Below are 13,435 nucleotides of genomic sequence, written 5' to 3'. Positions count from 1 at the left end.
ACAAGCGGCCCAGAGTGTCTATTGAGTTGATAAAACGATGTAACTTGATGATATAATTTATATTAAAGTTTTCTTACTCCAAACATGACAAATGAAATGTTTTAAATCCAAAAAATGCATTACAGCTATGTAAACGAATTGTGCATCATATTAAATTTACATCTACAGTGAATTCCAATTACATGTACTTTGCATTTGCCAGACTGGACATGCAACAAGCTGGAATTTTCTTAAAAGTACTTGAAGTTTCAGGCTAGCTACTGTAGTTTCATTAATATTTGTGGGCATTAATTTTCAGGGGAATATGAAAATCACAGTTTCAAAGGTAATTAAATTCAACGAATTCACCAAATCAATAGACCAATACAACCCAACTCTACAAACCTAAAAACCAATAGATTCCTTTCATAGAGCACACTTTTTAACTGACCATATAATAGAACAATATATTCTAAGGGTATTAATTAACTTATGCCCGGTAAAACTAGTTGTTCTACCTAAATATACTATCTTAAGTACAAATCAATATCATTAATACTGTATTTAGATTTATTAATGTAATACTTTATAATCTTATACTATTACATTACTTATTTTACGACATCAGTTAGTTTTCACTGAGCCAACAATTTCATTTATAAAATAAGACCTGACAAAACAATAACATTGATACAAACATTTTATTTTGGATCAATTACAATTTTGACAATTATTGGACAATTACAATTTTAACAATTACAATTTTAACAGTTCATGTTTTCACAGACGTAGCCCATTCTGGGAGTAGGTCGAGGGGCCACATATCCCCACTGGTAATCTCCCTTGAATATGACGGCGTAATTGATCACCGTGGACGTTGGTCGGGCACCATTTATAGAAGAGCGCACGGGAGGGAAGTCATCGAACAGCATATCTGAGTTGTCTGCCCATTTCCAGACGCCATTTTCGGACCTCCCGCCAATGAACCACCCATCACCTCCGTTGTCTGAATTAAACAGAGAAAAAAATTAAACAAAATTACTTAATATGAACATATCAATGACCTTCACCTTGGTTTTACTTTTACAGAGTGTTCGGAAAGTGCAACCTATATCAAAACTATTTTTTATTATGTAAACGAAGATATTGCTAATTAAAGTAACATTTGATTGGAAAACGATACTTTTTAAGCTCATTCTTTAAAAAAATTAAGGTCCGCCGTATTTACTAATTAAATTTTGGAAAAGATACAAAGATAAAACCTTACAATTAACGGGTCTGGCATTTAAATAATTGATAAAACTCAATTTGAAAAAAAACCAAGTGAATGCTCAACATGAATTAACGCTTGAAATTTGAAAGTATTTACCTTATATCGACAAATATTTTAACAACAATTCAGCTTTTTTTTAAATAGCTTTAATCATAAGGCATCGAGACAGAGTACATATTATTTTTTTTAAGTCTTATACTGCAGAATGGACCTAAGTTATATACTTACTGCATTCCGTGGCGAGGAGATATTTCAAGGCCTCGTTCTCCTGCCTGTTCTCAATCTTAGCCAGGTCCCAGCCTCTTGTCCGGCGGCACGCGTCACGTGCATCCTTCCAGGAAGTGACCCTTGAGTTGTACCCCACGATACGGTACTTACTCCTGGCACTGGCCGTGTCTGTGAAACGTATATAGAAATAAATAAGAGGAGAGAGAGAGAGAGAGAGAGAGAGAGAGAGAGAGAGAGAGAGAGAGAGAGAGAATTTAACAATTATCACATTACAATGTAAGTTTTTCGAATTCAGTAGTGTCCAAGAGATTGTTGAATGTATCGTGAATATATTGCGTCTACTATGAAGACGTGCACAAAATTTGTATACAACAAACCATTGAATTTTTTTTTGAGTTTTCACACCCGCCTTTTTAACCCGCTAACGCTATTTCAGTGTACTGTTACATTTCTTAGTACAAAGAAAAATATTCGAATGACCATTTTGAGGATTTTTAAAAACCTTATAGAAAAGCAAAGCTTTGTAGAAAAAAAATAGTTTTATGAAATGTTGAAATGAAGTTAGATTTTACGTCTAAAACATTTTTCATTTTCTTGTTTTAGCAAAAATGATCAGTCTTGAATATTGTTATATATGATGCTTACCAATCAAAATGAAAGCAACAAGCCCAAGAACAGCATATAGTCCAGTCATATTGAATCTAAAATTTAAGTTATTATATTAAAACAATGTAAATTTCTTTATTTTAATATTGACCCTAATAATATACTTATAATCAAATAGAATTACCTTTTAGAAAACTATGCCACCCCCAAAAAGAGACACTTTATGACACAAACTTAAAAAGTTCAGCAATTTCGATTAAAAAACTTATTCAATTTTAAAGGCTGTATCTTATTATCGATACAATGTATAATAATAACTTTCACTTATATAACTTTTCTTTTTTTTAATGGATGTTATCTAACATATTATACCGTTTTCCTTCTATCTTATCTATTTAATAGGGATATACATATCGATGGCTATATTAATCTTCTTAACAAAAAATCCTTGTATATAGTCTATTTTTAGAAAAGTATTTTGATTTTTAAAACAAATGTTCTTTTTGGATAATTTCTTTACAAATAACAATTTATGGCAAATGGTATCATATTCAAAAAGTAAAGCATATGACCTGATTAGTGCATTGTAATATACGCTGAACAGTCAGCCCCATTAAAGTAAAATGAATTTTCAGTGCAAAATTACTATTTCCCCCCAGAGAGATAAACATGTTATGTTGAATAATGTTCACTCTTTGGATAACCTTTTCACTAATACCAGCTTACGGCAATTAATATCATATCTAAAATTACAAGACAGACCTAATTAGTACTTTGCTGAATAATGTTCTTTAGTAATGTTTTTATAAGAAAATATATGGGAAAAATTTCACTACTGTTGTCCTCAACAAAACATATTTTACAGTACATGGCCTGTGTTATAAATTAAATAAATGAAATTAAATGATATGTTTTTGTAAACATTAAGATCTCATGTACATTGTACATTCAAAATTTTTAAAATAGCACTTTTTTGCCAAAACACATATTTCCCATATTTTATTTAAAATATTTACCTATTGCATGACTAGGAATTTAAAAGGTTCTAAAAGTAAAACATTGAAATTTGTTCAATCTAATAGAATCATATTTGAATTTAAACGTAGACCACACTTAGCTTAAACATACAAAACAACATTTTAATTAGCAGTGGTCATAATGAATTTTAAATACATCTTAATTTTTTTTTCAAGGGCTAACTTACCTTGCTAAATGCCCTTGATACAAATAAAAACTTGTTTGTCCCTGCAACCTATATATAGTATTTGCAAGACCGATCCCGTATAGAACGTGATTAAAATTCAGTAATATATTGTCAAATAAAAATCCGCAGCTCATATGTCATATTATTATTTATTATTTTTGACTGGAAGCAATATAACAGTGCTTAATTTTTTGAAAACAAAACATCGAATTTTCCATTTTTTGTTTTCCCGACCCGTTACAGTTTTGTTGACTTGTACACCTTAAATAAATTACACATGACAGTGCGTGGATTTGAATAAATTACCTTAATTCAAATCACGAAAGAATCAAAATGAAATGATGCTAAGTTATAAACAGAAATGCAGATTTATCAATAAGTACTTTTTTATTTCAGTTATTATTCCTGCACAAAAAGGCAAAGAGGATGTCATTAACCAAGCATGCGCTTAAAATTCATGGAAAAATCAAAATTTTTAGAAAAAAACCCTCTTTACCAGTAAACAAGTACTTTTGTTTACAAGTCTAAACCTATACTAGTTTATAAGCACATATCATTAATACACTGGCCAGTTATTTTATGACTGTTTGAATGTTGAGACGTTCTATATACTACTGAATAAGTTGTCTACAATTAAAAACTAGGTACTTAATAGTACACTAAGTTATAATACTGACACACATAATTGCAAGTACCGACTATACATATTCAGTATAATAAAGTGTAGTTAAGTATAAGCACTAGTGTTAACATTACAAATAAAAATTTGTAATGGTTTTAAATGAATATTTTTTTATTATCTCAACAGAGTGAACTTCTTTTCAGCTCAAACGTTAACCTTTTGTTTATTTATTATAAAAAAATGTGAATAACCAAAAACTTTTTTTTTTTACATATGTTTGTCGGATTGGGGACCACAGCTATCAAACATTTAAAAATTGAGAAACGTATGATGAGGGTTTTTTTATTAGTTCGGGTAAAACCTACACGTTTCTGGGAAATGTAGCTTAACAATGTTTGTTTATTACAACTCTTTGACCTAATTTTAAGAAACCACAAACAACAAACTTTACGGGCTTCGTATTTATTTCCAACTTAAATAAAACCATAACGTACAGTATAACATTTCAAAATAAAGATATATGTCGTGTTTTAAACAAAATCGTTTAAAAAATGATAAAGAAAATATTTCTCAATTTTTCTAAATTAATATGTATTAAAAACAATTTAAACATATAAGGGAAGGACTAATTCAAAATTGTTTTGTGTATTTTTTAATAACTTTGTTTAAGAAATTGGTTGTGTAATAGGTTCCCCCAAAGATGCTTTCCGTTAAGTTTGATTGAAATTGACCCAGTGGATCTTGAGAAGAAGATGAAAACGTGAAACGTTTACTACGACAACAACAACAACAACGGAAATTTTCGATCAGAAAAGCTCACTTGAGCCTTATTGAGCTAAAAATTGAAATGAAAATTAAAAACCACCATGACCGAAATGATTTTGGCATCCTTGAAGTTTATATTTCGAGATATTCATTCTCTGCATTGAAATTTTGATAAAGCTAGGCACCGTATGTAAATAAGAAATCATAATTTTATGCGACATAACCTGCAGACGTGTCAAACGATAGCCATTTAACAGGTAAATAAATGAGGTGAAGGTTTCTGTACGATTTTACAAATGATGACACCTGTTGTCTCGTGCGGTTGGCAACCACAATAATCGTGACAAATTGTACTTTTATTACTATTAATGGCCCACAAAACATAAATTTAGTGTTCTTTTAACTTTTTTTTTTTTACACATTTTACAATTTGGCTGCGTATATGAATGTGCAATGGAGAGTTTTAATAACTGTATTTTTTGTAATATTAATAATAATGCAAAAAAAAAGAAGAAAATTATCTTATGTTTATAAACAGTATGTTACTTAAATATGTATTTATGCAGTATCATACAAGTTCACTCTAAAGAAAAATATGAAAGCGCTTATCTGTATTTTTCAGTTTCTTCTTAAGATTCCAGAATTCAGATTCCAGAATTTAGTTTACATTGGTTCAAATCACCTATAAAAGTGTTTTTGTTATGATTGTTCTATCTGCTAAGTCGTAACAATTCCTAGTGTTTGTCACATTCATTTTAGGTCTAGACCTGGAATTTTCTTTTCAACATTGAAAATGTAAACAATATCATGTCACATTTATCATATCAATTTGTTTAAAGAAAGAAATGTGAGCTCTCTATCTAATTCATAACTCGAAGACTAACAAATTTTCAAATTTTATATCCATTTTTAATGTCTAGAATGATTAATTATAATATTTTTTTAGTTTCAAGCAAATGTTTTCTTTTGTCTATGGTATTATTTTGAACACATTGAATCATTTTTTTCTTGTTTGCCACGAGTCATTTTGTCAAAGAAATGGTAATTACATTACACTATTTGTAAACAAATATAAGACTTGAGCTTTGTTTGCATACCATAGATTCTGACCCCTATATCTCGCTTGTAACTTGACTTAATTCTAACATTCAAATTTTGGTTAATCATTCAGAATGCACAGCCAAGTAAACCATTTTATACAATAAAAAAATGCTAAATAAAAGATGGGTGAAAAAATGCGTGTAAACTGGAAAAAAATTTACTGGAAATGATGACCCAAAATAGTTACAAAACTACCTCAAATAGGTTAAATTCACGGAATACATTGTACTCAGGATATAATAAACTATATTTTTAGCGTTTAAATTATTTCCTATGGTCAGCATCAAAATTATTATTAAAGGGACATAGATACGATTTAAGATCAATATTTTATTTTCTATTTTCAATGTGGAAAATGGTTACTTAACTAAAAGATTTTATTTTATATTTTTAATGCGGAAAATGGTTACTTAATTAAAAGTTAAAGGTGAAGTTACAATCAAGGAACAGAGGTAAGATATCATTGTTACAATGGCTCATTTTTGTTCACAAATAATTTTTATATAAGGTCTCTCATGATTCGCGATGGTGTATGAATTGTTTTTATCCAAATGGAAATGTTCTAGATATTGAAATAGAAAAATAAAATCTAAAACTGTTACGCCAAAATCATGTTTAGGTCCCTTTAATATCCATCTGCATCCATGGCTCTCAAAGCTGACATTGATCATGAAATGAAGGCAAAGATGATTAGCATTGACCAATCACTAATTTGATGTAAGTATATTTAGATCTCTTGACTCCTGAGGATGAATGTTTGTGCTTATGTTGTTCTAAAGCAAAATGTGGAATGGTGACAAATAGGCCTAAACACGGATGGAGACAAGCAAGACATGAGGTGATCCAAAAAGTATATACCGGTAATTACTGTGTACAAGGAAACATTCACCTACGTTTTCTCGACCCATTTCGCCTTCGTCTGTGATCAGATATGAGACTAGACGATTACAGATGTCTCAAATTATCTCTCTTTAACCACAACTGTGTCTGGGAGATGGGGGCGAAACTGTTTACAAGGAAAGAGGAGCGAAAATTACACATTGCGCAAAAATAACCTTGTACATGTATACGATACTAGTATCATAAATTTTGCGTCAATCACAAATATGTTTACAAAAATTGAAAATGTAATATTTTTAGTACATTGTGTACGTATATAATACATATAGATAAATGAATATCGAACGAAGCACATCGTAAATCGTAGTTTTAAAAATCAAGCATGATTTAACTTTGTGATTCCGAAATTGCTATGAAAGCCGTTGCTTGACATGTGGGAGAAACTGTCAATAAATTATATACTCAAGAAAGTCGAATGCACACATTGTTTTAAATGCATATTATGTGCTACTGCTTTTGCATTACACCATATAACTGACCAGACCATGCAATTGATTATTCGGAATGCATAATTATATGAACAGATTTATTCATTCATTCAAGACAACAAGCGGCCCAGCGTGTCTATTGAGTTGATAGAACGATGTAACTTGATGATATAATTTATATTAAAGTTTTCTTACTCCAAACATGACAAATGAAATGTTTTAAATCCCATCAAAAAATGCATTACAGTTATGTATACGAATTGTGTATCATATTAAATTTACATCTACAGTGAATTCCAATTACATGAACTTTGCATTTGCCAGACTGGACATGCAACAAGCTGAAATTTTCTTAAAAGTACTTGAAGTTTCAGGCTAGCTACTGTAGTTTAATTGATATTTGTGGGCATTAATTTTCATGGGAAAAGTGAAAATCACAGGTTCAAGGATAATTAAATTCAACGAATTCACCAAATCATCGATACAACCCAACTTTACAAACCTAAAAACAAATAGATTCCCTTCACAGAGCACACTTTTTTATTGACCATCTTATAGAACAATATATTCTAAGGGTATTAATTAACTTATGCCCGGTAAACCTAGTTGTACTACCTAAAAATATTATCTCAAATACAAATCAATATCATTAATACTGTACTTAGATTTATTAATGTAATAATTTATAATCTTATACTATTATATTACTTATTTTACGACATTAATTAGTTTTCACTGAGACAACAATTTCATCTATAAAATAAGACCTGAAAAAATAATAACACTGATACAAACATTTTATTTTGCACCAATTACAATTTTGACAATTACAATTTTGACAATTACAATTTGAACAATTACAATTTTAACAGTTCATGTTTTCACAGACGTAGCCCATTCTGGGAGTAGGTCGAGGGGCCACATATCCCCACTGGTAATCTCCCTTGAATATAACGGCGTAATTGATCACCGTGGACGTTGGTCGGGCACCATTTATAGAAGAGCGCACGGGAGGGAAGTCATCGAACAGCATATCTGAGTTGTCTGCCCATTTCCAGACGCCATTTTCGGACCTCCCGCCAATGAACCACCCATCACCTCCGTTGTCTGAATTAAACAGGGAAAAAATTAAACAAAATTACTTAATATGAACATATCAATGACCTTCACCTTGGTTTTACTTTTACAGAGTGTTCGGAAATTGCAACCTATATCAAAACTTTTTTTATTATGTAAACGAACGTATTGCTAATTAAAGTAACATTTGTTTGGAAAACGATACTTTTTAAGCTCATTCTTTAAACAAAATAAGGTCCGCCGTATTTACTAATTAAATTTTGGAAAAGATACAAAGATAAAACCTTACAATTAACGGGTCTGGCATTTAAATAATTGATAAAATTCAATTTAGAAATAAACCAAGTGAATGCTCAACATGAATTAACGCTTCAAATTTGAAAGTATTTACCTTATATCGACAAATATTTTAACAACAATTCAGCTTTTTTTTTAAATAGCTTTAATCATAAGGCATCGAGACAGAGTACATATTATTTTTTTTTTAAGTCTTATACTGCAGAATGGACCTAAGTTATATACTTACTGCATTCCGTGGCGAGGAGATATTTCAAGGCCTCGTTCTCCTGCCTGTTCTCAATCTTAGCCAGGTCCCAGCCTCTTGTCCGGCGGCACGCGTCACGTGCATCCTTCCAGGAAGTGACCCTTGAGTTGTACTCCACGATACGGTACTTACTCCTGGCACTGGCCGTGTCTGTGAAACGTATATAGAAATAAATAAGAGAGAGAGAGAGAGAGAGAGAGAGAGAGAGAGAGAGAGAGAGAGAGAGAGAGAGAGAATTTAACAATTATCACATTACAAAGTAAGTTTTTCGAATTCAGTAGTGTCCAAGAGATTGTTGAATGTATCGTGAATATATTGCGTTTACTATGAAGACGTGCACAAAATTTGTATACAACAAACCATTGAATCTTTTTTGAGTTTTCACACCCGCCTTTTTAACCCGCTAACGCTATTTCAGTGTACTGTTACATTTCTTAGTACAAAGAAAAATATTCGAATGACCATTTTGAGGATTTTTAAAAACCTTATAGAAAAGCAAAGCTTTGTAGAAAAAAAATAGTTTTATGAAATGTTGAAATGAAGTTAGATTTTACGTCTAAAACATTTTTCATTTTCTTGTTTTAGCAAAATTGATCAGTCTTGAATATTGTTATATATGATGCTTACCAATCAAAATGAAAGCAACAAGCCCAAGAACAGCATATAGTCCAGTCATATTGAATCTAAAATTTAAGTTATTATATTAAAACAACGTAAATTTCTTTATTTCAATATTGACCCTAATAATATACTTATAATCAAATAGAATTACCTTTTAGCAAACTATACCACCCCCCAAAAGAGACACTTTATGACACAAACTTAAAAAGTTCAGCAATTTCGATTAAAAAACTTATTCAATTTTAAAGGCTGTATCTTATGATTGATACAATGTATAAAAGTAACTTTCACTTATATAACTTTTCTTTTTTTAAATGGATGTTATCTAATATATTATACCGTTTTCCTTCTATCTTATCTATTGAAGAGGGATATACATATCGTTGGCTATATTAATCTTCTTAACAAAAAAGCCTTGTATATAGTCTATTTTTAGAAAAGTATTTTAATTTTTAAAACAAATGTTCTTTTTGGATAATTTCTTTACAATTAACAATTTATGGCAAATGGTATCATATTCAAAAAGTAAAGCATATGACCTGATTAGTGCATTGTAATATACGCTGAACAGTCAGCCCCATTAAAGTAAAATGAATTTTCACTGCAAAATTACTATTTCCCCCCAGAGAGATAAAGATGTTATGTTGAATAATGTTCACGCTTTGGATAACTTTTTCACTAATACTAGTTTACGGCAATTAATATCATATCTAAAATTACAAGAAAGACCTAATTAGTACTTTGCTGAATAATGTTCTTTAGTCATGTTTTTATAAGAAAATATATTGGAAAAATTTCACTACTGTTGTCCTCAACAAAACATATTTTACAGTACATGGCCTGTGTTATAAATTAAATAAGTTAAATGATATGTTTTTGTAAACATTAAGATCTCATGTACATTGTACATTCAAAATTTTCAAAATAGCACATTTTTGCCAAAACACATATTTCCCATATTTTATTTAAAATATTTACCTATTGCATGACTAGGAATTTAAAAGGTTCTAAAAGTAAAACATTGAAATTTGTTCAATCTAATAGAATCATATTTGAATTTAAACGTAGACCACACTTGGCTTAAACATACAAAACAACATTTTGATTAGCAGTGGTCATAATGAATTTTAAATACATCTTAATTTTTTTTCAAGGGCTAACTTACCTTGCTAAATGCCCTTGATACAAATAAACTTGTTTGTCCCTGCAACCTATATATAGTATTTGCAAGACCGATCCCGTATAGAACGTGATTAAAATTCAGTAATATATTGTCAAATAAGAATCCGCAGCTCATATGTCATATTATTTATTATTTTTGACTGGAAGCAAAATAACAGTGCTTAATTTTTTGAAAACAAAACATCGAAATTTCCATTTTTTGTTTTCCCGACCCGTTACAGTTTTGTTTACTTGTGCACTTTAAATAAATTACACATGACAGTGCGTGGATTTGAATAAATTACCTTAATTCAAATCACGAAAGAATCAAAATGAAATGATGCTAAGTTATAAACAGAAATGCAGATTCATCAATAAGTACTTTTTTATTTCAGGTATAATTCCTGCACTAAAAAAACAAAGAGGATGTCATTAACCAAGCATGCGCGTAAAATTCATGGAAAAAATCAAAATTTTTAGAAAAAAAACCCCCTCTATACCAGTAAACAAGTACTTTTGTTTACAAGACTAAACCTATACTAGTTTATAAGCACATATCATTAATACACTGGCCAGTTATTTTATGATTGTTTGAATGTTGAGACGTTCTATATACTACTGAATGAGTTGTCTACAATTAAAAACTAGGTACTTAATAGTACACTAAGTTATAATACTGACACACATAATTGCAAGTACCGACTATACATATCCAGTATAATAAAGTGTAGTTAAGTATAAGCACTAGTGTTAACATTACAAATATAAATTTGTAATGGTTTTAAATGAATATTTTTTATTATCTCAACAGAGTGAACTTCTTTTCAGCTCAAACGTTAACCTTTTGTGTATTTATAATGTAAAAAAATGTGAATAACCAAAAACTTTTTTTTTTTTACATATGTTTGTCGGATTGGGGACCACAGCTATTATATAGTTAAAAATTGAGAAACGTATTATGAGGTTTTTTTTATTAGTTCGGAAAAAACCTACACGATTCTGGGAAATGTAGCTTTACAATGTTTGTTTATTACAACTCTTTGACCTAATTTTAAGAAACCACAAACAACAAACTTTACGGGCTTCTTATTTATTTTCAACTTAAATAAAACCATAATGTACAGTATAACATTTCAAAATAAAGACATATGTCGTGATTTAAACAAAATCGTTTAAAAAATGATAAAGAAAATATTTCTCAATTTTTCTAAATCAATATGTATTAAAAACAATTTAAACATATAAGGGAAGGACTAATTCAAAATTGTTTTGTGTATTTTTTAATAACTTTGTTTAAGAAATTGGTTGTGTAATAGGTTCCCCCAATGATGCTTTCCGTTAAGTTTGATTGAAATTGACCCAGTGGATCTTGAGAAGAAGATGAAAACGTGAAACGTTTACGACGACAACAACAACGACAACGGAAATTTTCGATCAGAAAAGCTCACTTGAGCCTTATTGAGCTAAAAATTGAAATGAAAATTAAAAACAACCATGACCGAAATGATTTTGGCATCGTTGAGTTTTATATTTCGAGTTATTCATTCTCTACATTGAAATTTTGATAAAGCTAGGCACCGTATGTAAATAAGAAATCATAATTTTATGCGACATAACCTGCAGACGTGTCAAACGATAGCCATTTAACAGGTAAATTAATGAGGTGAAGGTTTCTGTACGATTTTACAAATGATGACACCTGTTGTCTCGTGCGGTTGGCAACCACAATAATTGTGACAAATTGTACTTTTATTACTATTAATGGCCCATAAAACAAATTTAGTGTTCTTTTAACTTTTTTTTTTTTTTACACATTTTACAATTTGGCTGCGTATATGAATGTGCAATGGAGAGTCTTAATAACTGTATTTTTTGTAATATTAATAATAATGCAAACAAAAAAAAAAGAAGAAAATTATCTTATGTTTATAAACAGTATGTTACTTAAATATGTATTTATGCATTTATGCAGTATCATACAGGTTCACTCTAAAGAAAAATATGAAAGCGCTTATCTGTATTTTTCAGTTTCTTTTTAAGATTCCAGAACTCAGATTCCAGAATTTAGTTTACATTGGTTCAAATCACCTATAAACGTGTTTTTGTCATGATTGTTCTATCTGCTAAGTCGTAACAATTCCTAGTGTTTGTCACATTCATTTTAGGTCTAGACCTGGAATTTTCTTTTCAACATTGAACATGTAAACAATATCATGTCAAATTTATCATATCAATTTGTTTAAAGAAAGAAATCTGAGCTCTCTATCTAACTCATAACTCGAAGACTAACAAATTTTAAAATTTTATATCCATTTTTAATGTCTAGAATGATTAATTATAATATTTTTTTTTAAGTTTCAAGCAAATATTGCTTTCTTTTGTCTATGGTATTATTTATGAATTATTTATGAACACATTGAATCATTTTTTTCTTGTTTGCCACGAGTCATTTTGTCAAAGAAATGGTAATTACATTACACTATTTGTAAACAAATATAAGACTTGAGCTTTGTTTGCAAACCATAAATTCTGACCCCTGTATCTCGCTTGTAACTTGACTTCTAACATTCAAATTTTGGTTAATCATTCAGAATGCACAGCCAAGTAAACCATTTTATACAATAAAAAAATGCTAAATAAAAGATGGGTGAAAAAGGCGTGTAAACTGCCTATCTGAGGACAAATAAGATAATATAAACTTAAAAATATGAACATTTTCTCATAATTCTTTCTTAATTATTGCAACAATGTATATTTACCATATCATAGATTTCTAAACCTTTAATATGTTAAATATTTGGAATAGGTTGATTTTAACTGGGTATGCGTGTCAAAACTTCCAAATACTAGGATTGTCATTTTTAGAACTTGATGCCGAATGGGTCTGAACTCCATATTTGTATCATATTCTAAGTAGAAATCAAAC

General features: G+C 29.8%; 2 protein-coding genes across 2 annotated transcripts in view; both read right to left on the bottom strand.

The window, feature by feature from the left end:
• LOC128163108 (COMM domain-containing protein 3-like) overlaps positions 1-13,435 on the bottom strand; it is a 28,415-nt gene that overhangs the window by 6,276 nt on the left and 8,704 nt on the right. Inside the window, exons 6-8 of the mRNA XM_052826612.1 lie at positions 8,710-8,854; positions 7,996-8,213; positions 6,672-6,697 (exon numbers count right to left, since the gene is read on the bottom strand). Of these exons, the coding sequence (XP_052682572.1) occupies positions 6,672-6,697; positions 7,996-8,213; positions 8,710-8,854 (389 nt within the window). The remainder of the gene's footprint in view (positions 1-6,671; positions 6,698-7,995; positions 8,214-8,709; positions 8,855-13,435) is intronic.
• On the bottom strand, positions 688-3,439 carry LOC128163107 (uncharacterized). The gene is made up of 4 exons (XM_052826610.1): positions 3,291-3,439; positions 2,126-2,181; positions 1,481-1,648; positions 688-985 (listed from the first exon to the last, which is right to left on the bottom strand). The coding sequence occupies exons 1-4, from the start codon at positions 3,422-3,424 to the stop codon at positions 744-746; spliced, it is 600 nt and encodes a 199-aa protein (XP_052682570.1). The 5' UTR covers positions 3,425-3,439; the 3' UTR covers positions 688-743.

Source organism: Crassostrea angulata, chromosome 9 (genome assembly GCF_025612915.1).
Source record: "Crassostrea angulata isolate pt1a10 chromosome 9, ASM2561291v2, whole genome shotgun sequence".
Classification (NCBI taxonomy): domain Eukaryota; kingdom Metazoa; phylum Mollusca; class Bivalvia; order Ostreida; family Ostreidae; genus Magallana; species Magallana angulata.
Note: the sequence above shows the minus strand (reverse complement) of the source record. Positions and strands in the feature narration are given on the sequence as shown.